General features: G+C 48.9%; 6 protein-coding genes across 6 annotated transcripts; 4 read left to right on the top strand and 2 right to left on the bottom strand.

Moving 5' to 3' along the window:
• Window positions 1-642: 642 nt before the first annotated feature.
• Window positions 643-2198, top strand: BP5553_09379 (Uncharacterized protein; the record flags this gene model as incomplete). Its single annotated transcript, XM_032018002.1, has 4 exons — window positions 643-665; window positions 731-868; window positions 925-1022; window positions 1378-2198. The coding sequence occupies 4 exons, from the start codon at window positions 643-645 to the stop codon at window positions 2196-2198; spliced, it is 1080 nt and encodes a 359-aa protein (XP_031865909.1).
• Window positions 2199-2960: 762 nt separating this feature from the next.
• BP5553_09378 (Uncharacterized protein) lies at window positions 2961-4613 on the top strand (the record flags this gene model as incomplete). The annotated part of the gene is made up of 2 exons (XM_032018001.1): window positions 2961-3614; window positions 3666-4613. The coding sequence occupies 2 exons, from the start codon at window positions 2961-2963 to the stop codon at window positions 4611-4613; spliced, it is 1602 nt and encodes a 533-aa protein (XP_031865908.1).
• Window positions 4614-5622: 1009 nt separating this feature from the next.
• BP5553_09377 (uncharacterized protein) lies at window positions 5623-9619 on the bottom strand (the record flags this gene model as incomplete). The annotated part of the gene is made up of 3 exons (XM_032018000.1): window positions 5623-7209; window positions 7500-9151; window positions 9199-9619. 3 exons carry the CDS (start codon window positions 9617-9619, stop codon window positions 5623-5625), a joined length of 3660 nt encoding a protein of 1219 aa, XP_031865907.1.
• Window positions 9620-12083: 2464 nt separating this feature from the next.
• On the top strand, window positions 12084-13214 carry BP5553_09376 (uncharacterized protein; the record flags this gene model as incomplete). The annotated part of the gene is made up of 1 exon (XM_032017999.1): window positions 12084-13214. The coding sequence occupies one exon, from the start codon at window positions 12084-12086 to the stop codon at window positions 13212-13214; it is 1131 nt and encodes a 376-aa protein (XP_031865906.1).
• Window positions 13215-14791: 1577 nt separating this feature from the next.
• Window positions 14792-16517, bottom strand: BP5553_09375 (uncharacterized protein; the record flags this gene model as incomplete). The annotated part of the gene is made up of 2 exons (XM_032017998.1): window positions 14792-16365; window positions 16415-16517. 2 exons carry the CDS (start codon window positions 16515-16517, stop codon window positions 14792-14794), a joined length of 1677 nt encoding a protein of 558 aa, XP_031865905.1.
• Window positions 16518-20141: 3624 nt separating this feature from the next.
• BP5553_09374 (Acid protease) lies at window positions 20142-21550 on the top strand (the record flags this gene model as incomplete). The annotated part of the gene is made up of 2 exons (XM_032017997.1): window positions 20142-21360; window positions 21426-21550. The coding sequence occupies 2 exons, from the start codon at window positions 20142-20144 to the stop codon at window positions 21548-21550; spliced, it is 1344 nt and encodes a 447-aa protein (XP_031865904.1).
• Between the last annotated feature and the right edge of the window lie 456 nt (window positions 21551-22006).

Genomic DNA, 22006 nt, shown 5'->3' with positions numbered 1-22006 from the left:
CGCGGCCCAAGCGGTGTCGCGTTTTTGGCGATAGGCAGCGATAAGGGGCACGTGATCGTTATCGCTCCTGGGACTTCCGGCTTTGCGTTTCACAGCCGAGCTTGCGGTTTACCTAGGTACGAGTACTTGTAGAGTAACCGATACCGGTAATCTCCCAGGTCACGAGCAATATTACTTATGAAGTATAAGGAATCGAGACGAGACGCACCCTGAAGAATTAGAGTAAGATTAAATACGGGGTAATGTGTTTGAGCTAATCGAAAGATAAGCGTGTCCTATTAAAACCTAGGAGCAAAACTTTTCGTTCAATACCTAGGTACATGTACCTAGCTGCCGCCTAAGTGGGAAGTGCGAGCAAGAACCTGGCTAGGGACTCGGGCGATACATGCATCTTGCGGCTGAGGGATCTCGTGGCCAAAGACTACCTAGGTGCCTTATCTAAGAGTGGGCAAGACTGACTCTTGCCTTCATTATTTAAACAACTCGCACAGTCCGTTTGCAAAGAAGCTTTGTTTCCCGCATTAGCCAGCACAAGCCTGCCAGTGATCAGCTACAGCATCCACGGCGAATACTCTTTACAGTTGTTATATTCGTCGATTTCGTGGAAGTTCTTTTCCCATTCTACCCGCCCCCCTTCGAGTCATGCCTAACGTTGTCGTGGTCGGGTAAGTGTACCTTAGTCTCCGAGCAAGGCAGAACCTAAGTTGAGCTGAGCTGATGGCTCTCACAGCGCCGGCGTGTCTGGTCTGACGACGGCCTTGCTGCTGTCCAGGAAGCCAGGCTATAAAGTGACCATCATTGCAAAGCATATGCCTGGGGATTATGACATCGAATATACATCACCTTGGGCGGGCGCTAATTACCTGCCGTGAGTCAACCCTCCGTCCTCCCACCCATCAAGTGACCTTCTGACACCATGTTTAGAATGGCAGATGAAGCTGGCTGCAAGTGGGAGAAGAATACATGGCCAGTGCTAGACCATCTTGCCAAAAATGTCCCAGAAGCTGGCATACATTATCAAGGTAAATATTCCCCAGTCCTATTAGATGTTGTGGTGCTCTCGAGTTGTTCGCCCTGATTACGAAGTACTGTATTCGTCAAACCGTGCAACGGTGTCTTTCGATCATTATCAAAGTTGTTCACTTTTCATCTATGGTGTTAGTGCATCCTCTATAGCAAATATGTTTCTATTTATGTCTTGCTTTCGATTTAAGCATCTCAATAGTTTCCTAGAATCTCAATACCCTCGCCTTCCTTGGAAACAGTCACTATTCTCTTTAGTTCTTAAGCAACCCCTCAAACCTACCCATTTCCCATATTAGTAAACCTTTATCTCGATATATTTTTATACCTGGGCATATCTAAACCCTATTGTAGATACCCTAGTCCTAAATCGCGAAAAGGACGCCGATTCACCTACGGGGACATGGCTCAGCGCCCTCACCTCTGAAAATCCATGGTTCAAGGACGATGTCCACGATTTCCGCGTCATCCCGAGGGATCAAGTCCCTCCTGGCGCCGACTCTGCAACAGCATTTACATCTGTCTGCATTAACACTGCCGTGTATCTCCCTTGGCTTGTTAGCCAATGTCTATCCAATGGAACCGTGCTGAAGCGCGGAATACTAACCCACATCTCTGACGCCGCGGACCTCCACCACACCGGCAAGAAAGCCGACGTTATCGTGAACTGTACGGGTTTACTAGCTTCCAAGCTGGGCGGGGTCATGGATCCAGATATGATTCCGATACGTGGTCAGATCGTGCTCGTGCGTAATGATCCAGGTGTCATGCTGACCATTTCGGGAACGGATGACGGCGATGATGAGCTCTGTTATGTCATGCAGCGAGCTGCTGGCGGTGGGACGATCCTGGGTGGGACGTATAAGAAGTGGCAGTCGGACTCACAGCCTGATCCGAATCAAGCGACGCGGATTATGAAGAGAGCTGTGGAGCTGTGTCCTGCTTTGACTGGGGGCAAGGGCATCGAGGCTTTAGATGTGATCCGGCATGGTGTTGGGCTGCGTCCGTTCAGAACCAGTGGAGTTAGAATTGAGAAGGAGAAGATTGGCGCTACTTGGGTTGTGCACAACTATGGTCACGGTGGTTGGGGCTTCCAGGGCTCTTACGGGTGCTCTGAAGGGGCGACGGAGCTGGTCGAGGAGGTTTTGACTGCGACAACAAAGTCCAACTTGTAGTTTTTGGGTGTGAATTTTCCATACCTGCATACTCGTAATAACTGAGCGCTGTTGGGTGGGGAGTATCAGGCGGTCTGGTTGGGAAATTCCAAACGGTCCCGGTTGCTCTTTGTTACTAGGACTGGGCATTGACTTGGCCGTTCTTAGAGCGCCCTTACTCGAGTAAGGTACCTATACACAAATTCCTCTATGGATTTGCGATTATGTCTCTTCGGAATAGACCAGACAGTTCTGAAGAATGGAAGGGTGAGCTGACTTGTGCAAGTGAAGGCGATGGCAATGGCAATTATAATGGCGTAGCGAGAGAGACTGGAGAGGAAATATACCGCGTTAACCCTCAACCTCAACTTTCGCCCAGACTCGCGGTGGCTGACCGATCTCCCTCGTGACGGCGCGTGAAGTGGGGTGTGCTGCACGTCAACCAAATCTCGCCAGCCACAGCCACATCCCGCACTTCATCCAGAGTCGCCCGCCAGACAACAACACAACAACCAACGTATTGCTCGTGCTCGAGAGACAGATACATGATTCTCATCTTGGAAGGTCGCGATCTGGAAAGGAGCCATTCTGGTTCTGCGGTTTAACACGTCTGCCTGAGTGACGCGTGGCGCAGCTATTGCCGAAGCTTTTCCAGCGCGCATCACCACCACAATCCGTCCCCGTACACCCTGTCTCGACACCTAGACAACGCCCTTTCATGTCTATGTGGAGCAGTTTCATATAGAAGAACCACAGGGTAGTCCGAGAGACATTGGATACTTGATGGAACCTTCCGAGCTGGCAATTGCTGCTCTCAACGAAGTCAAAGACACGCAGTCCGCGAGTCATCGTCGCGATCCTGCGGGTAAAATCGCGACATCCGCATTCAGTATAAACGCGACGACGACGACGACGACGGGTATCGACATGGAGGCTTCGGTGGCTGGCAATGCCATTGTCAACAGCAACTCCACCGCATCTAAGCCGCCACAACGACGACCGCTAATAGGAAACGATGGGATGCAGTCTGCAGGCGCAGAAGGAGAAAGACGGGAATATCAAAACAACGCGACGCTCGGGATGCAATCAACGTCAAGCGACAACGACAACTCGCAATCTACAATTGATGCTCACGACGTGGCCACACCGCCCACCACTGCTTCGGAGGGACTCTCTTCGCAAGGCACAAACCAGGATGGACCTCTGTCCCAGTTATCGCAGCTCTCACAGCTCGCTGCAGCGCAGCAACCATTGACGAATCCGTCCGCAACCCAATCGAATCCTACGATTGCTCCGGCTGCTGGCCATAAGAGAACGGCCGATGGCCAAGTAAAGCCTGTTATCCCTGAATCGCCAAATAGCCCTCTTATCCGCGGCCATTCTAGAAATGCCAGCGCAATTAGTAACCTGTCTACAACCAGCGGTAGAATTGGCGAGGTGAGATAGGTCGGTTCACAAGCACAATGGCTGCCCTCTAACATTATCTAGATATCTGCCGAGCTGCGGACGCGTCTTTCCTATGCTATGGTCAAAGTCAATAATGGATGGCAATCAAATTCAATTGACGAGGTGGAATCGTTGGCATCTCAAGCAGGATCTCCAACATCATCGACGTCGACGTTACACGGTCGGCGCAACCTAATCACATCACCGCGGACCGCCATTGCGAGCCTCCAAACACAATCCAGCAGCTTGTCCACGAGTTCATCGTCCCAGACGCCAATAGCGGACTTTGACCTGTACACCGCATCTGGACAGCCGTCCCGGACGTACGAATCCTTCTGGCGCGAACATCCGACAACAAACCCTCCACCAAATCGATACCCATCACATCAGTTAGCCAACTCTCCCCCACCACCAAGATCCCTTGCACCTCCCGCGGACATCCGACCAAACTCGTCGTCGCGACGATCTGGCAATTCCAAGTTCTCCAAGCCCCCTTCCATGCCCAACCAGGCGTCGAATTCCTCGCTGCGCTCCTCTACCCCGCGGACGCCTAACCGAGGGGAATACAGAGATAACCCAGCAATGCGCACCCCAACGCAAAAAACAATTCAAGAACAGGACGCCATCGAAACACTATTATTCATGAGTAGTCCCGGCAACTCAGGAAATATGGCACATGCCTTTCCCCCGCGAAGCCAAGCGTCGCCGCAAGAGAGCCCCCTTCGAGCTGAGTTCAATATGCAACCCAGAGCAGCACAAGGCAAGAAAGTCGGGTTCGATGTAGCGGCAACCAGCGGAAGTACTGAAAGCAGTGAAGCTGGCGGCGGTGGCGCCGAGTATAGGAGGGCTCACATGAGTGGTGGAAACATGAGACGTAGAGAAGAGGCCATTGATCGCATGTTGGAGGAGATGGATGGGTCGAGTAGCGATGAGGAGCAGGTCGTGTTGAAGTATTCCAGTCCCAGGACGTCGCTGGCTGCTGGGAGATAACTGCTGCCACGACACTTCGGACTGGCGGAAGTTGGCAAAGATGGATGACAGCTCCCTTGGTATTTAAACTGCGCCTTATACCCCCCCGTTGATGCTATATTCCTATCCTCTCAACTAAGTGAACCTCTACCTGTCATCCCGAGGACTTCTTGGTTGGTTTTGCATATAAAGAACAGCAGGAGTTATTGGATCTAGACATTACGTTGCGTTACGACTTGCGGGAGCATTTTCACATTCCAACCATTGGTTCATTAGAAACTTGTTGGAAACCAGGATTAATTGGTTCAAGACCTGGATTTTTGCATCGGCGTATGGGGATTTGTATGTACGTTCTTCGGCTGGATAGATGCCACGGTACATATGGAGATGAATGCATTGAGTTTACGAAATTATGATTGTTACTCCCAATCTTTGTGTGATACGATGTGATGGACGAGGCAGGTAAGCAGTTGGCAATTCGACAGAAAATCGGCAGTGGGGTATGTATCTGGATAGAAATATCCCGTTCCTAAACCCCCTTTCTTTCTACCTCCTTTGACACACTGCAAGCACAATATCCACACAACCTGACTCCTAAGTTGGATTACTTTTGAAGAAGTCAACACATCGCAACTGCAAAGTTCAAAATACGGTACCTCTTAACATAAAACCAGAATATTTTTAGCGTTTAATCACCCTTGTAATGAAATTTTTACATTTTTATCAACAGCTTAAATATACATATGAATGCTCTTCGCCCGCCAAGTCGAGCGCTCCCCCGAGGTTGAGTGATAGGGGGGTTGGGGGTGCTGAAGTTGTCATTGGATGAGATGGGTTAGGCGAGATAGGTTGGTACAGTTTCACACTATATGATAAGAGGACTTGCATCGAGCTAGCTTAACCCACTAAGTAAAGCTAAACCAAGCCGATGATAGCAGTGGAGACTTAAGCATTCGAATTGGGACCTATCATTCAGCAAGGCTCGTGCATATCCCTTCTGCCCTGACTGACGAATCAACGACACCAATTTTTAGCCTTCATCCTGATCCATATCACCTCTGCTTCTCTTGCCATTTCTCTTATGCTTCAATGTAGTTCCTGAATTTCCCTTTTTGTCCTGTAGATCCTTCATTTCTCGCATAGCCATTCTTTGGGCATCCCCTACTCGCGCAGCAAAGATCATAACCTCGTCTTTTATTAGCTTTTGCTCTTCCAACTTCTGGCCTATCGCCGTTTCTATCCTTAACCATAATTCGACATCATATTGCGTAACAAAGGAAACCGCACTGCCACTTTTACCAGCTCGGGCGGTTCTGCCAACGCGGTGGATATAAGTCTTGCTGTCCTGAGGTAGATCGTAGTTGATGATAAGGTCGACCGAAGGTATATCCAGCCCACGAGCTGCTACGTCGGTGGCAATAAGTAGGCTTCGAGATCCTAGTCGAAACTTGTTCAATGCTGCTAGTCGTGCACTCTGTGAGAGTTGGCCGTGGAGAGGTATCGCAGAAAATCCAAGATGCCGCAGCATAATCGAAATCCTATGGCTCTCGTTAACTGTACGGGTGAATATGATCGCCATCTGCCCTGCTCGCTCGTCCAATGTATGAATCAAATATACATCTTTGTGCTTGAATGGTATGAAAATATATGACTGTAAGAGTGTCGAGACCGTTTGATGCTCTGTGGTTGCCGAGACTCGTACAGGATTTGATAAAGACGCCCGCTGTAGGGACTCGACCTTGCTAGACATGGTTGCAGAGAATAGGTATGTCGTCCTCTTCGGCAATATCTTCAGAACCTTGTCCAATATCGGACCGAAATCGAGATCCAACAGTCTATCCGCTTCATCTAGGACCAGATATTTCAACTGCCGCAGTGAGAAACCTTTTGTATTTTCCAAATGGTCAAGCAGACGTCCTGGCGTCGCAACCACAACATGCGGCTTCTTTCCCAGTGCTATCGATTGTGAGACCATGTCGAGGCCCCCGATCAATAATGCACACCGGACTGATACTAAGGAACCTAAGGCTTCGATGACTTTCGACGTTTGCTGGGCAAGTTCTCGGGTAGGCGCAAGGATAAGAGAGTGTAGAGGCTGTGGCTGATTTATCAATGCCTGTAAAATGGGCAGCGCAAAGGCTGCAGTCTTGCCACTACCAGTCTCTGCGAGGCCGATTAAATCTCGTCCTTGCAATGCAATCGGGATGGATTGCGCCTGAATGGGTGTGGGCTTTGTGTAGCCAAGGGATTCACAGGCGTCGCATAATGATTGCAGTATTCCTAGAGCTTGAAAAGTGTTTGGAGAGTCTCCGATAGAGGAATGTTTATCCTGATGTTGCGGGTTCAGTTGTATGGATTCGGATTCAGATGAGGCAGAGCCATGGTTCGAAGAATTTGAGGGTCCTTCATTCTCTGTTGGAACGGTAGACTCACGAGTGCGCTTTCTCTTTGATAATGACATACTGAGGATTGATGAATAGCTACTGGTTGCGAAGCTTGAACTAACGACGATCGGTGTAGCTGAGGCTGAGTTTGCAGGCTCGGGTACAATGGTATCGGAAATCAGCCCAAAAGAATTTAGGCTCCCAAAGCTACTTCGGGGAAAATTACGAATTACCTAAAATCTAAAATCGCTCTAAAAAGGCTAATAAACAGTATTTTAGAGACTTTCTCCCTTCTATCAAAGTTAGATCATAGAAATATATCTAAATACGTTAATAATTATAGCTACTGTTTTGATATCGATTTAGAATTCGCGTCGATTTATTTTTCCCCCGAAGTAGCTTTGGGAGCCTAAATTCTTTTGGGCCGATTTCCGATACCATTGTATCCTCCGGATTATTAAATAATCGAAATGGTCGTGCGTTTTGATCCCATCGCAAAAAGCTGTTGAAGATGTCCCTTTACCTGTCCAACTCCTAGCCGAACGAAAGTATCCCGTGTATCAGTTTGGGCTACACCGAGAACAAGAAGCCACAACACTGCCCCGTCAACATCGTCGTGTCCTTTAGTGAGACTGCCAGCGACACAGTATACCGGAACACGAAAGCTTGCCTCCGGTGGCTCCAAACATCGCTCGGCAGTCTCTTGTTGATCCCCGCCTTTTGGTCCCCGAATGGATCGTGTCTGTATATGTGAATCTGGGAAGAAGGAGCTCATTATCTTATTCCGCAAGAGAGAGTATGCAGAATGAAAACTCTTGTTAGGCGTGAAATGCAGATCAGCCTTGAAGATTGGTGCTTCGAGACGAATATGGCCACTGGTGACTTTTCCGTATAAATTTTCGTCTATTACCTCGCACTCGGCGGACAGTATCCTGATCATTTTTGCTGGAACAACTGTACATCTCACTGGTCCGACGATGGATGCCCACGACCAGGATGGTGCGGTGTATTGGTGAACAAGTCCCGTATCTTGATTACTCTTGGTAGTTGGTAGCATCAACCCAATGCTATTTCCAATCTCGGCGGCTGAAACATCGATGCTGCGGAGCCAGAACAAAGAGTTTTGAAGCTCGATTCCCATCATCCCAGCGAGGTACTTGGAACCCAAGTCTACAGCTTTAAGTTCCGCAACCGCAGATATTGCAGGTAGCTTGTCGATAGCATATGTGAGACTCCGTTTGGTATACGTTTCCACAATCTCGTTCCATTGCCCTCCTTTAATGAGCCGACACAAGGCCTTTGTTTCAATGAGTGTCCCCTGAGATCTCACATAGGTATTCTTGGTTTTGCGTGGCTCAGCAACGACCTTTTCCCCACATTCCCATATGACACCCGACTTGTCGAAATGAACTATCCGCCTTGACATAATGTTTTCTTGGTAAGTCCACGCACGTTTCGATAGGGGGGCATCAAGAACAAGATACTTATAGTCTGGTTGGATTCGTCGATGATGTGCTGTAAAAGTCTTACATGGAAATATCTTCTTGTTGCCAAACCCTCTGTCCGATTTCACCATCGAGAACTCTTGTGCCTCCCAAGTTTGATCTCTCAGTTCTAGGAAGGGTTCCTCAACGCCGCTTGCCGAGGAGGCAGCGATGGTAAGATTGGCATTATGATAGTACTCTCCCATTCTAGGAAGCTCCTTCGCCTGATCTTTTTGCGCATTTAGTAGGGTTTCTGGGTCCGGCTTTGGGTCATCCCATTCATTATCCTGTAGAATGCACAATGCATCGATCCAGATGTGGGTAGCTCCAAGGCGTCGAGCAACCGTGATTGAGTCCTGAAGTAAAGGGGGCAATTCCGAGATAGCAATCCTTTGCATCATTTGCTTCAGCTTGCCTTGAAGGAGCCTGAAATTTTCACCCTTTCCCCAACAGTAACTTAGTATAATATACCGCTCGCTCATGCTTGGAGTTGACTTGCACACTCGAACATCCGGATGTATGGAATCTACGTCAATAAGGCGGGTAGGTAATCGCTGCGAATCGCGATAAGATGCTCGACACGGCTCACCATGATGCCGCTCACAGTCATTGAGACGGTCCCGGATGAAGTCGCAAGTTGAGTCAATACTCTGGGCAAGTGAGAAGTCGGAATCTGTCGTCGAGACCACAGCTAGTCTTTCAATCAGCGCCACGCATGGCTTCAGGGGGCGACATTACGTGTGAGATTTTGAAAAACTTCAATAGACGGAAGGTACTTTGCTTCCTCATTAAGATTAATAGACCGTTGAAAGTATGACCGCAGGGGCTTCCTGGGTGCAAGTTGTGCCACCTCGATATCCAAGCGGAACAGGGCATCATCTTGAGGGCAGAGGTTGGCTTGAAATCCCTTCAGGCATTCTTTAGTCTGGTCGGTTATTTCTTCCGGGTTGAACCTTTGTGCTATTTCAAGGATAATGCGACAAGAAGCGCAATTTCTTTCGTTACCTTCTCGACCGTACCCATTGAGTCCAGCAAGAAGCTTGTGGAGTGGAAATGAGATTGTGGTTTTCTTCGCATGTCGCAGTGCATCCTGACAGAGCGTGCAGGGAGTCTCCGGCCAAGGCGGACGAGCTGGTGGTGCCTTGACCCCCGAAGACATACTGAATTAGAAGCTGGCGAACGAGTGTTTTTTTCGTCCTCTAAATGATTTGTTTGCATATAGAGGTTCAAGACTTTGGAGACGCGCTTGCTGTGCCTTTTTACCCCTGCGATTTCCGAGACACTCGAGACAACTCCCGTCAGCACAGCCACAACATAGATTCCTGGCTCTAGGGTCAAGCTATCCATAGTTCAACGACATGACATCGAGACATCTAAGAGTCCAATGCCAGTCAGGTTCCTCATCAAGCCCCGAATGTTGTCCAACCTGAGCACTGTGGCTGGTCGAGACGAAGGGGATTGCACCAAAGACTGCAGCGCATTCGAACTGGCATGGAAAAATTACAAAGTCCCTGTATTCTTCGGCATCGCAGGAGGGATTGTGGTGGCTCTTATTAGTATCTTGATTTGTGTCCTAGTGACACAAAAAGGATTCCGTTCTGGATTTTTCGCGCTGCGCTTCTTCAAAGTAATGGGGTGTTGTTGTCCTTGTTGTTGTCTCAAGGAAACAGTTGCGGAGTCTCAAACTGAATTGTATGATGGTCATATGGAGTCATTAGCTCGTGAGTCTATTCATCCCGGATCCAAGCCTCTAAGAGGATGGTTTGCTGGCAACATTCTGACGAAAAATAATGAAATTAGCAGCGAGGAGCGCTGAAATGGAACCTATTCGCACAGGAAACCAGGATCCAGGAAGAGGGGGATAAAAAACTCCAAAAGAGAACTCAGTTTTGTAAGTAAGTCATTTTCGTCTTGAAATATGTTAGACTAACGTTCATAGGACAACAACTGTGATCAGTACTATCAATTCTACAAAGACACACCGAAGTTGTTCTCACCTTCAAGCATTAATGCGCTCCTGGGGTCGAAGAGGGAGTCTCTGCGATCCTAATATTCGTCTCCACGATTCCTGCATTTCTTGTTCTCTGACAAATGGGGCGGCCGCGCCTCTACCATCTACGGCGGTATCCTCATCTCCGCATGTATAGCGCTTATTGGAAGTCTCTTCGCCTCCGATAGTGTGCACGCCTCCTACGCCTCCTACGGCCCTGGCCGCTGGCCGCCGGCCGCTGGGTCGTCATCGTCACCATTTATATCTTTGCCCTTGGCTACTGCATGACCTGGGCGGATGGAATAAAGCTCTTCGCATGTGAGATCCAGCCGATTTCGCGCGACAGCAACAAGTCTCGCCCAGGCGTCTAATAGGGTGACGAATTTCTTCGTAGCGTTCATCACGCCGGTTCTGCTGGCGAAGTCAAACTCGGCGATCTACTTCTTGTTTGGCGGGACGAGCATTCTGACGGTGGCCGTGTGCACGCTACTTATGCTGGAGACTAAGGGTTACAGTCTGGAGGCTATTGGTGAGGCGTTCCGCACACATAGTATACATGATATGACGGTTATGAGGTTTGCGATGCAGTTGAGGAGTCGTGTTCGGGGCGTGAGAGCCGCGGATGCAAGGAACAGGGAGACCAGCTTGTCGAGCTTGTCGAGCTTTGCATCTGCGGATGGCAGCGGGTTAGAGTTGAGAGACGTGGGGAGTACGCTTCAGGGTGAGTAAACTCTAGAGTAGTGCTGGGGACAGCTAGACATGGGGCAGAAGAAAACTTTGATGGAAATGAATTATGCTGTTCGTGTATTTTTAATATCCTAGATGAAGTACTTCGTATAGAGGGGCTCATAGACACACCCTTTTTGATACGACAAGAAAAGATTAAAAACGGCATTAGATATGCTAGAGGTGTCTTTTTCATTGGAAGCAAGTATACGTTACAACTTTTGGATTTCAATTTAGCCGCAAGAAAGCTTTAAAGCTCATAGCTTATATAATAAGAAGTAGGTAATAGACAACCCTAGAATAGCCTTAGAGCTCTAGCTTAAGGAGCTATAATAGGAAAACCTTTTTGCCTATATTATTAACTATTAAATGGTAACTATTAAAATTAAGTCCTCCTAACGACTATATACCTCTAAATACTATTAGGGCTATAATTATACCTTTCGAAATAGGTTAGGGAGAAAAGAAAAGGGGTAAATCAGATAAAGCGGTCAAAAGTCTTGGCAATGGCGGGGAACTTCTAATAAAGGAAGGTTGTTGGGATAAGGTAAGTATTTACGATTTAGCTAGTAGGGCTTACTATTATCAGGGGTATTAACTCGATGCGCTTAAAGCTACCAGGGGCAATAGATAGTTGTAGATTGCTGTCAGGCCCTGGTTGCAGTACCCCCAATAATAATATACCCTACTAGCTAAATCACGAATACTTACGAAGTAGCAACCTTCGTAGATCTCTAGAGGCATGTCTTCTATCTACGTAAGCGTGGCGCGAAGTTGTCCCGAGAACTTGATAATATTTAATCTTGCCTGTGCCGCATTTCTCCCTAACAAAGTCGACCTCAATCCCTTGCCAGCACTTACAGCCATTCTACAATTAACAGTAGTGGTGGGCCCGGGTTTAAGCAAGATGATTTCCGTTGTGCTTTTTGCTCTGCTCTCTACCGTTTGCAATGGCGTTCTACTTCCAAGACCAAGCGGCCAATTTCAAGTGTCCATGAGCAACTCTGAATTGGTAGACAAAACAAGAAAAGACCCCTGGGGCCTTGACACGATTGACCACCGCCGTATCATGATCTCGCGATTCGACCCGGTGCCCCCAAATTCATGTTACCGGAATGAAAAAGTCCCGTACATGCCTCCCGTTGTTGCAGCAGCCGAAGACAACATTTTGGCCCCATACGGCTGGCCCGCCGGAGTTCTAGGAAGCATAGAAGTGGTCTTCTGCTCCCCAAAAACATCGCCGCCGATCAACACAAGGGAAACGCCAGTGGTGGTACTCTCAACTGGCTTAAATACAACTCGATTTTACTATGCCGCGTTCGCTCAGGAAGTGGCTTCTCGCGGTTTCACGGTCATCTCTATTGATCATCCTTTTGAGACCGACATTGTGGAATTCCCAGATGGAACAATAGCCTTGGGAGGGAATACCAACAAGTCAGACGTGGCATCAATCGAATTCTCGCTAAGTACCCGCGTGGACGATACCTCGTTCTTGCTTAATGAACTTGGAATCAAAGGCTCAGGCCGTAACTCCAAAGCGGTCATGTTTGGGGGTTCATTTGGCGGGGCTGCAGCTGCTGCTGCGATGATGAACGATACACGGATCAGAGGTGGTGTAAATCTCGACGGTGCACTGTGGGGCCCTGTGGTTAATGTTGGATTTGACAACCCTGGAACTAAGCAGTCGTTCATTCTCTGGGGTGCCGAGGGCCACAATACCACCTCTGCTGACGATTGGGGGAAGTTCTGGTCTATGTTGACCAAGCAACGGGTATGGAAAAAAGAACTGAGTTTGACAGGTGGAGCTCATGCGGCGTTTTGGGATTTGCCGTTCATTGCAGATGTTGCTGAGGTGCGGGATAAAATGCCAGATGACATGGAAGAGGCGCTGTTAGGACTGTTTCCTGGCGCAAGAGCGATCAAAATCGTAGCGGATTATTTGCATGACTTCTTCCACTTTGTGCTGGATGAAAAGCCTGAAGAGGGTCTTCTTAGTGGACCGAACCCAGCATATCCCGAGGTGCAATTCCTTGGCTAGAACCCAAAGGGTCACGTTAGATATAACCTGAGAAGACTCCTTGCGTTTCCGTTGCTGACGAGCCCTGGTGGATGTTTCACGCTGGGAAACCAACATGCCAAACTTCTACTTATATAGTATTAAATAATTTATTTAAGTAATTATCTGTTTAAGAGGCCACGCTTTCTTCTCTACTATCTCATAAAGTGGAGACTCCTTCTCGCCCAAAACCTCGGTAGCAAAATAAGTGCTCGATACCCAGGTATATATAGGTTTTGAATTTCCGAATTAATATTTTGGCCTCTAATATCTCGTGGATTTCTTCGAGACTCCGATCTATTATTTTAGGTACAAATATTAGAATGAAGACGTACAGGAATATATTAAATCCGATCTAAGTGGAAGCATAGAGCTAGTTATTAGAGGACTTACCACCTACAAGCTATACTTAGGGTACTATCTATACTATTAGATCTCTAGGTATAGGTAAGAGAGGAGGCGAGGTCTTATTAACCTAATGATTCTGAGGCTTGTGCATAGCAGAGCGAACGAGATGCCCATTGCTCCTCAGTCTATGGTCGTATGTGACAGGTATTTGCTTAAACCAATATATAAACTCGGCAACGGAAGTATCGTGATAAAAAGATAAGCACGACAAACATATAACAGCATAGGTAGTACTACACGTCAATCCTAATATGAAGGCAATCCATTTCTATTCAGAAAGATGAGCAGGGCTGCTCTATCGATCCTTAGCTACTCCCATCGTCGCTGTATTCTTAGCTAATGCGCTCTTGTCGGCTAGACGGGAGATTATCTACTATAGGGCGATCGACTATCGCTATAGAGAGTCGAGATGAGAGGGGTATTATCTCTAGTACCTGTACATGTATGGGCCATGTAAGGATAGTCACCTGACTATCCATTTACCGCTTTGTCCTGACCTATATAAATCCAAATAATTTGTGTTTTAAGGAAGACAAAAGGCGGCCACTTGGCTAGGTAGTTCAGGTCAAATTGTCTTCTGGAGAGGATCGATAGGACCAAAAAAGTGACCAAAATAACAAAACTCGAAAAAGCGACAAGAGATATAAGTAATCGCCCAAGCCGAACTCTTTTGCTTCCGGGGTGTATAAAAATATTTTTTGCCTTCCCCCCCCCAAGCCCTACTTTTGTAATAGAAGTTGAGCTATCCCACCCCCTTTTTTTAGTTTCGCTTGTGGTAGGTGGGGAAGGGGGTTCGCGAGAGGCTATATTGGGTGATTCAGGTGAGCAAAAGGTAGGCCGTGCTGTCAAAATGCTCCTATCTCCCTTCTACTGGAAGCGGTAGATAAGGAGACCATCCCCGCTTTGCCCAGTGATCAGAGACAGCTTATAAGTCTATCTCGTAGCTCTTATGCTCGGAATATTCCAACAAAACGAAAATACATACCTCCACGACGGTAAGCTGAGAAGTTCATCTACGAATAGGAGCGGTCTATAGATCCACTAGATGACTCTATTACCTCCAGCTCCTAGAAACGATACATGAATGCGGACTCTAGAAACCTAATTCAGTTCGGGTTCATTTCAATGCATTCCCCTATGATTCGGAAGGTTTAGAAATCCCTTCCACGCCATCCCTTGGGGTAATCATCTCCACGACTACGGTCTCCAATCCTTCGCGGATACGGTTCTCTACCAGCCTCAAACTTGAAGTCGGCCGTGTAGACACTGCCTAACACATCGATATCATCTCCGCCGAATTCTAAGAGTGTCTTCAGGACGTCACCATTGTCATAGACTTTAGCACGTAGCACCGGATGGGTTAGCTGGTTGGGACTATTTGGCGGCACTCCCAGCTCTAGCAGTACCCTGACTACTGGTTCGCGGTCCCTCTCAACCGCATCCAGCAGTGCATCTTGGCCAAGGGTGATGTCCTTCCCAGGGCCGATCTGATCCAAGTCGATTCCAAGACGTACAAGTAACCGGACCAAGGCAAGGTGCGGTATAGCGCCCGTTATCAAACGGTGGGCCCAATAGTAATTTGTATTGAAGCCGCCCAGATTGAAGAGTGCATCGACACATTCAAGATGTCCATATCGCACGGCAAGATCCATGGGGATTTTTATCATTTCTAACAATGCCTGGCGATCGTTACATATATCCGGCAGGTTTTCGATAAGAAGGCGCACAATGTTCGCGTGCCCCCGCATGGCTGCGACCCGAAGGGCAGTGTGTGGACGACACCCGTACCTCGTCGATATGAAATGCGGCGGTACCCCCAACCTAATCATCATCTTCGCTACTTCCAAACTGCCCTGTCTACAGGCTGTTAAAAGAGTGTGGTGTTTCCATGCCGCGTCAAGGTCGGGAAGTGCCTCTAGTAAAGCTTGAATGACCTGAACATGTCCACCCCGACTCGCTGAACAGAGTGCGGAACGGCAGTGCTCCGATGGTAGCGCGTTTTGGGGTCGGAGTAGAGTACGCACAATACTAACATGCCTAGCAAGACAGGCTACTTGAAGCGCGCTACCGTGGGAACTGTAGTACATCCCCCAGGATCGACTCTGATAGTGGTCCGCGGGGTGGAGCTGATTCGTTTGCACTTGCATTGCTACGGGATCCGCCCCGTGAACAAGAAGAAGCTCCAGTATCACAATATGACCCCAGCGAGCTGCTAATTGTAGCGGTCTTCCGAGATATGGGCTCTCGTAGTTGACATCAACGGGGGCGTCTTCGAGCAGATTTCGAACAGTCGATATATTGCCAGAAACAACAGCAGCTCCAAACAAGATCTGTCTCTTCTCATCCACGTCTGAAGACTCTATCCGCGGGTTATTACCGGGCCAGCTCAGTGCGAACTTGTGGTCCCGATCCCAATCCAGGTAGTCAGCCGCAGCTTGGTAAATCTGGCGAGCCCGCTTCTTCCGTTCCGGCTCTGAGACAGGAGACAACTCATCCAATGTTTGCAGTACGTCCCTCAGGGCTAAAAGCGGAAGTTGAACGAAGTCAGATTTCATCTGGGCCTCGATAAAACGACACATCATTGGCGGCGACACTCTGCGATACTGGCTCCAACTCCTCTCTTTGGGGGGCTTGATCCATTTATCGAGCCAATAATGGAAAGGCCCATTTCGATATCTGACATAGCTGTCTGTCACAGCGCGTACGATCGTATCGTTGAAAAATTCTGGAGCCGTCAGCGATCTGTTGCACAGGCAGCGGGCGTCTGAACTTACGATTTACTACACGTAGGCGCAAGGTCTTCTTCGGACCTATCAAGTCCAAGAGAGCGGCAAAAATGTGATCGATGAGCTCTGCTGATATCTCTGGCAGCTGCATGACTTGATATCATCGTGAAAGAGCTTTGTGATACTGGAGGTTATTCAGAACGAGGTGTGGAGTTGGAGATATTGTAAGCGAGGCTGACTGTAGGTCCTGGGAAACAAGGGGTTGTGGGAAAGGCCATAATTTGGATTCATTGAACGAACTTCCATGGATTTTAAATATTCTCATCTTTTGGCTTGTTCAATTTTGCCCAGGAAGACTTGAGCAGTATAAGAATTCAGCCCCCAAGATAATTATCCTGGAATAATACTCCTCCTGAGATGATTATTTTAGGGTGGTGAATATCTTGGGACTTTGGGACTCCTTGGAGAATACTCCCATAATATTTATAGGGTCCCATAAGTTATAATGCCTCAGGGTATTTATTATAGGAGCGAGATAATCCAAATGCTTCTTGGGTGCTGAGAACCTTAAACAAGCAACAATGAAGTAGGAAATATATCGTAACTAGATTCATTTTACCGACATGTCTAGAATAAAAAAAGTCTAACCCACCAGAGAAAGTTAGGAGTAGGAAATCGCCCACAGAACTTATAGGTAGCCGTGGCGCATGAATCTACAGCCGCAGCATCTGCCTTTAACTTTCTACCACGCATGGGCAAGGGAAGGAGGGGCGTTCACTTGACACCCATCAGCCTGGGCTTCTTGCTGCTGGGACGGACGTTTATATGTGTTGTTCTAGCATTCCAAACAACACCAAGGCCAGCTAAACGTCTCGCATAAATAAACGCTGTTTACGAAATCGACCAAGCCCGGCAAAACAACGATATATCCAACGCATAAAAGAAGGGAGGCTCTGCATGTATGATCCATGGGAGAAAATTGCCCGATTTGCTGGTAAGGAATATGACATGCTCCGCCTTGCTGTATGATTATGATTATAGTGTATGATCTCCGTCAAGGACGCTCGTGGCTTAGATTGAATTGCGGATGTTTGCAGAAAGCTAGCGGGGATTCAAGCGGGGAATATCTTCATAGTTGTGCACATGGAAGCTCCCCAGGATGCACCGCCCTAACCTTTATTTTTTAATTTTAAATCGGAAGGTCTATATGCAAATGCTTGAGGCTGACCACTGAGCTAATTAAGCTGTGCAAAGGTTTTTTGAGGAGAGGTTGAGCAAGGCATGACAAGCCAAGGGTTGCACGGGGAGCCCCGATCCGATAGTTGAGACGGTACGGCCGTCACCCTGAGCGAGGGCCATCGAGGACAAAATACTTGACCCGTGATGCGCCGTGGTTCTCCTAGGCTGGCCAAGCTCTGAGTACCCAAAGAGTACCGATGTTGGGGTTTGGGAAGAGTCGGGCGTATAGCAGCCACTGGCCCTCAAGGCTCATGATCTGGTAGGCCAAGAAGATGGAGATTACTCGCTTCTCGTGGTCTGACTGCTAGACCATCGCGGTGCTGATGATTGGGCAGGAGGGTGCCGTTTCAGAGGTCGTTTCACGCAGCCTTGCCTTGCTCGGCGGTCAGCCAACGCGGCCAACCAGCTCGGCGGCTTACTTTACCTTCGTAGGTGTGAAGTAGAGATACCTACTACCTAGGTACAAAAGACAGTAAGAGTGGGTAGGTGCTACGTGTGCGCCTCGTCACTCCTCATAGAGGATCTAGAAGCGGATCTTTGTTTTCCAACCGCATCCCTGGGCGGTGCTAAGTCGATTTTGGCGGAATGGATGGCTTTGGACGCACGGCTCGGTGTCGATCATGAAAACGCCCAGTGCCGGGAGAGGCGAATGTTGCCTGCATTAAGTATTGTTTGCTGTGGAATGGGATGGGGACGCATTCTGTTTGATCGGAGTTGTGCTTCGTACTGGTGATACAGTGCCACGCGCACCGAGGAACAGTCTAAAAGCCTAACGTCGAACAGCGCCGATGCCGATCTCTTGAGGCGCGGCTGTGGCGCTCTCCCGGGCAGAAGTCTAGACCCAAGCGTTGGCTGCGTAGATGGCATTGCGTTTCAACTTTTGCGAGACCCCTTTTTTTAGACCTTTAGGGCTTTTCCCCCTTGAGGTACCTGGTACCTTATGTGAAGAACGGAGTGTCATTGCACATTGCACAACGGTGGTACTTCGTACGGAGTGGAGTGATCAGGGGGAATAGGGAGCCTGAGGAGGAGCGCGAGTGGAGAGAACTATACAGTGGACTGTGGACCACAAGAGGATACCAAGTACGAGTTACCTTACGGTACGGTACAGTACCGCCCGGAGTGTGCCTACAGCTATTTGATAGAGCCAGCCTACTTACTGACTGCCTTACTCGCACTCAGTAATAGCCGCACCGCATCACGGCTGCGTCCCGAGGCTACTGTACGTACTCATACACAGCCGCTGCTTCTATCCATCGCCACCCGCCTGTAATCTCCCATCTCCCATCTCCCATCCCCTTTACAGGCGCCTATAGAGGCCACTGGCAAGCGCTACGCTTACTCGTGCGGTACTCGTATATACCAACCCCCTACGACATCGGATTACACTCGCCATCCTTCATCCCCCCTCCGAGCCACTCAACTCTCGTAGCGGAGCCTTCCAGTTGATCGTCACAACAACCCCTAGGAATAGGCCCATTCGTTGCCCCTGAGTCGTCAGCCGCCATGCCTCGCCTGCGAACCTTAAAACACCTCCACCAGCCAAGCAGACAAGACATCGACCAGACCAGGCCCTGCAACACTGCAAGGCCAAGGGCTCCCTACTACGGCTCCCTCCTACGGGACTCGTACCATACGACCGCGTCCTCTCCTCCACTCTCCAGGTACGGGTATAGTACGGAGGTACTTGGCAAGCTTCTTCCCACCTCACCTCACCTCACCTCACCTCGTCCTCTTATCTTTATCCCGACTTGCTCAAAACCAAAACGCTCAAAACGCCATCATCCCTCAAATCAAGTACTAGTAGTGCGTGCTATTATTCGTACCTCTGTACGAATGGTACCCGCCAGTGACCCCCCCTTCGTGTCCACTCGTCGCGCCATGAGCCCTAATGCCCCCATACTTAGCCGCGGCTCCCTGGCCTGGCCTACGAGTACCTGTATCGGGCATGTCGACGCTCCGTCGTGGTCGTACTCGTAGCACGATGCCTCACCACTCACCGTCATGCGGCAGCTGGTGTCTGATATCCTCCGGCCGGCCTGGGGCCCTGGGCCATGTTTGATCTTTGCCATGGCCAATGCTCATCCCAAAGGGGTGGGGCAGCGTGTACAAGTCAATGCGCGCCATCACCGACCCGAAGACAGAAGTGTTCATCTTTCTGTCTTTGTCTCTGTCTTCTCCATCTTTCTTCTCCGTTGCTATTCTTCTTTCTTCCCCTAGTGCGCCCCTACGAAACATCCTTCTTTTCTCTCTCATCTTTGTTCGTTCTTCCTTCAATTCATCTTCTCTTACTGCCGGATCCCAGTTTGTTTGTTACTTACTATTCACTCTCTATCGGTGAATGCGTTGGGCGTAGTTTTTGTTGTCCTGTTCATCGACAATCACTTTGTTCTGAGGAACCACCGCTCCTTTAAATTATTCTAGCTTGCCACCTGGTGTGGATTTTACGGGGACAAAAGTTCACCTACCTACCTACCATATTATCTACTTCTCACGATACTACTCACCCAACAAAAATACCAACCAAAAAAAAAAAATGCCTTCACTACACTCCCTTTGTGTTCTCACCCTCGTCACTTTGGCACTGGCAGCACCAGCACCCGCCCCAGAAAACGCACCGCTCCAAAAGCGAAGTTTCAAGGTCGAGCGAGTACCAAACCCTCACTTCAAGCGATCTCCAGGAGCCGGTCACAGAGCTCTGCTCAACGCTCACCGAAAATATAGCATTCCACTTCCCCCGGGACTCCTCGATGTGATCAACTCGGTGCAGTTGTCGGAGGACGAGGCGACGCCATTAACGAATGGGAAGGTGGGGAATGTAAAGACGAAGGGGAACAAATCGAGACCAGCAGGAGCATCGGCGCCGGGGGCTGCAGCTTCAAACGTCTCTGCTGCTGCAGGGACTGGCATAGTCACCGCAACTCCTGAGAGGGGAGATGTGGAATACCTGGCGCCAGTCACAATCGGTGGACAAACCATGAACCTGAACTTCGATTCCGGATCTTCCGATCTGTGGATCTTCAACACGCAGCTCTCAGTTGCCTCTCAGAAGGGCCACACCAACTTCGACCCCGCCAAATCCGCAACCTTCAAAGCTATGCCCGGAGCTACATTTTCGATCTCATATGGAGATGGCTCCGGAGCCTCAGGAAACGTGGGAACCGATACAGTCGACATTGGAGGCGTATCGGTGAAGAACCAGGCCATTGAACTCGCCACAGCCGTATCCGCATCTTTCGTCGCCGATGCGAACTCCAACGGTCTTGTCGGACTAGCCTTCTCCAAGCTCAACACAGTTAAGCCCCAGAAGCAAAAGACCTTCTTCGACAACGTGATGCCCAGCCTTGCCGAACCCGTCTTCACCGCAGATCTCCGCAAAGCGGCCGTCGGCGCCTACGAATTTGGACGCATTGACACCGCCAGGTTCAATGGATCCCTCACCTGGACACCCGTCAATACCACCCAAGGATTCTGGCAAGTCACCTCCCAAAAGTTCCAAGTTGGCAGCCGAACTGCGATCACCGTCCCTGGTGCCCAGGCCATCGCTGATACCGGAACTACCTTGATGTTGGTCAACGACGCTGTGGTCAACGCATATTACAGCCAAGTATCTGGCGCAGTCAAAGAAACATCAGGTGTTGTGTTCCCTTGCAACGCTAAGCTCCCTGACCTGTCGGTTGATATCAATGGTGCCTATATGGCCGTTGTCAAGGGCAGTGATATCAATTTTGCCCCAGCTGATAACACTGGTACCAGTAAGTTTCCCCCATCCCCTTATTTTTTTTACTTCCGAATAATGGCTAACGTATTGACCGAATAGCTTGCTTTGGCGGCGTCCAATCCATCGCATCAAACCTGCAAATCTACGGCGACATCATGTTCAAGTCGCAATTCGTTGCTTTCCACGGCGGGAACAATTCCCTTGGCATGGCTCCCCACCAATAGATGGTTAGTGAGCGGCGGGAGAGCGAGGGGTGTCTCTTCCCCCAATGTAAATAACACATTTTTCATCTTCCAAGTACTCTAAGTTATGCGTCGTGGTTTTAGACAGACAGCAAATGGGGGCGCTCGTGGCGGGCATTTAAACTCAGACAGAGATATATCATATCATAGTCTGTTGAACGTTATGAATAGAAATGATAAATTAATGACCCAAATTTTTTTTTAAGATTCTTTCTGGCTTTGAACAGATATTAGAAAACCAACTATAGATCTCCGAATATTTTAAATGGGTGAAGTAAGCTGCTAGTGTGATGTTAAACGTGTACCTTATCCATTAGCTGGACTAGACGATTTGTACTAAGGCTCAGTCTGCTTAACGACTAGCGCAATGTATCCAGCAGCGCGGTTAGGCCCTCGGACTTGTTATTTCTCTAGGGCTGTTGCAGTACTATAATGGCT

The sequence above is a fragment of the Venustampulla echinocandica genome (genome assembly GCF_003357145.1).
Source record: "Venustampulla echinocandica strain BP 5553 chromosome Unknown scaffold_10, whole genome shotgun sequence".
NCBI classification, from domain to species: domain Eukaryota; kingdom Fungi; phylum Ascomycota; class Leotiomycetes; order Helotiales; family Pleuroascaceae; genus Venustampulla; species Venustampulla echinocandica.
The sequence above is the reverse complement of the archived record's forward strand: the minus strand, read 5'-3'. Positions and strand labels throughout refer to the sequence as shown.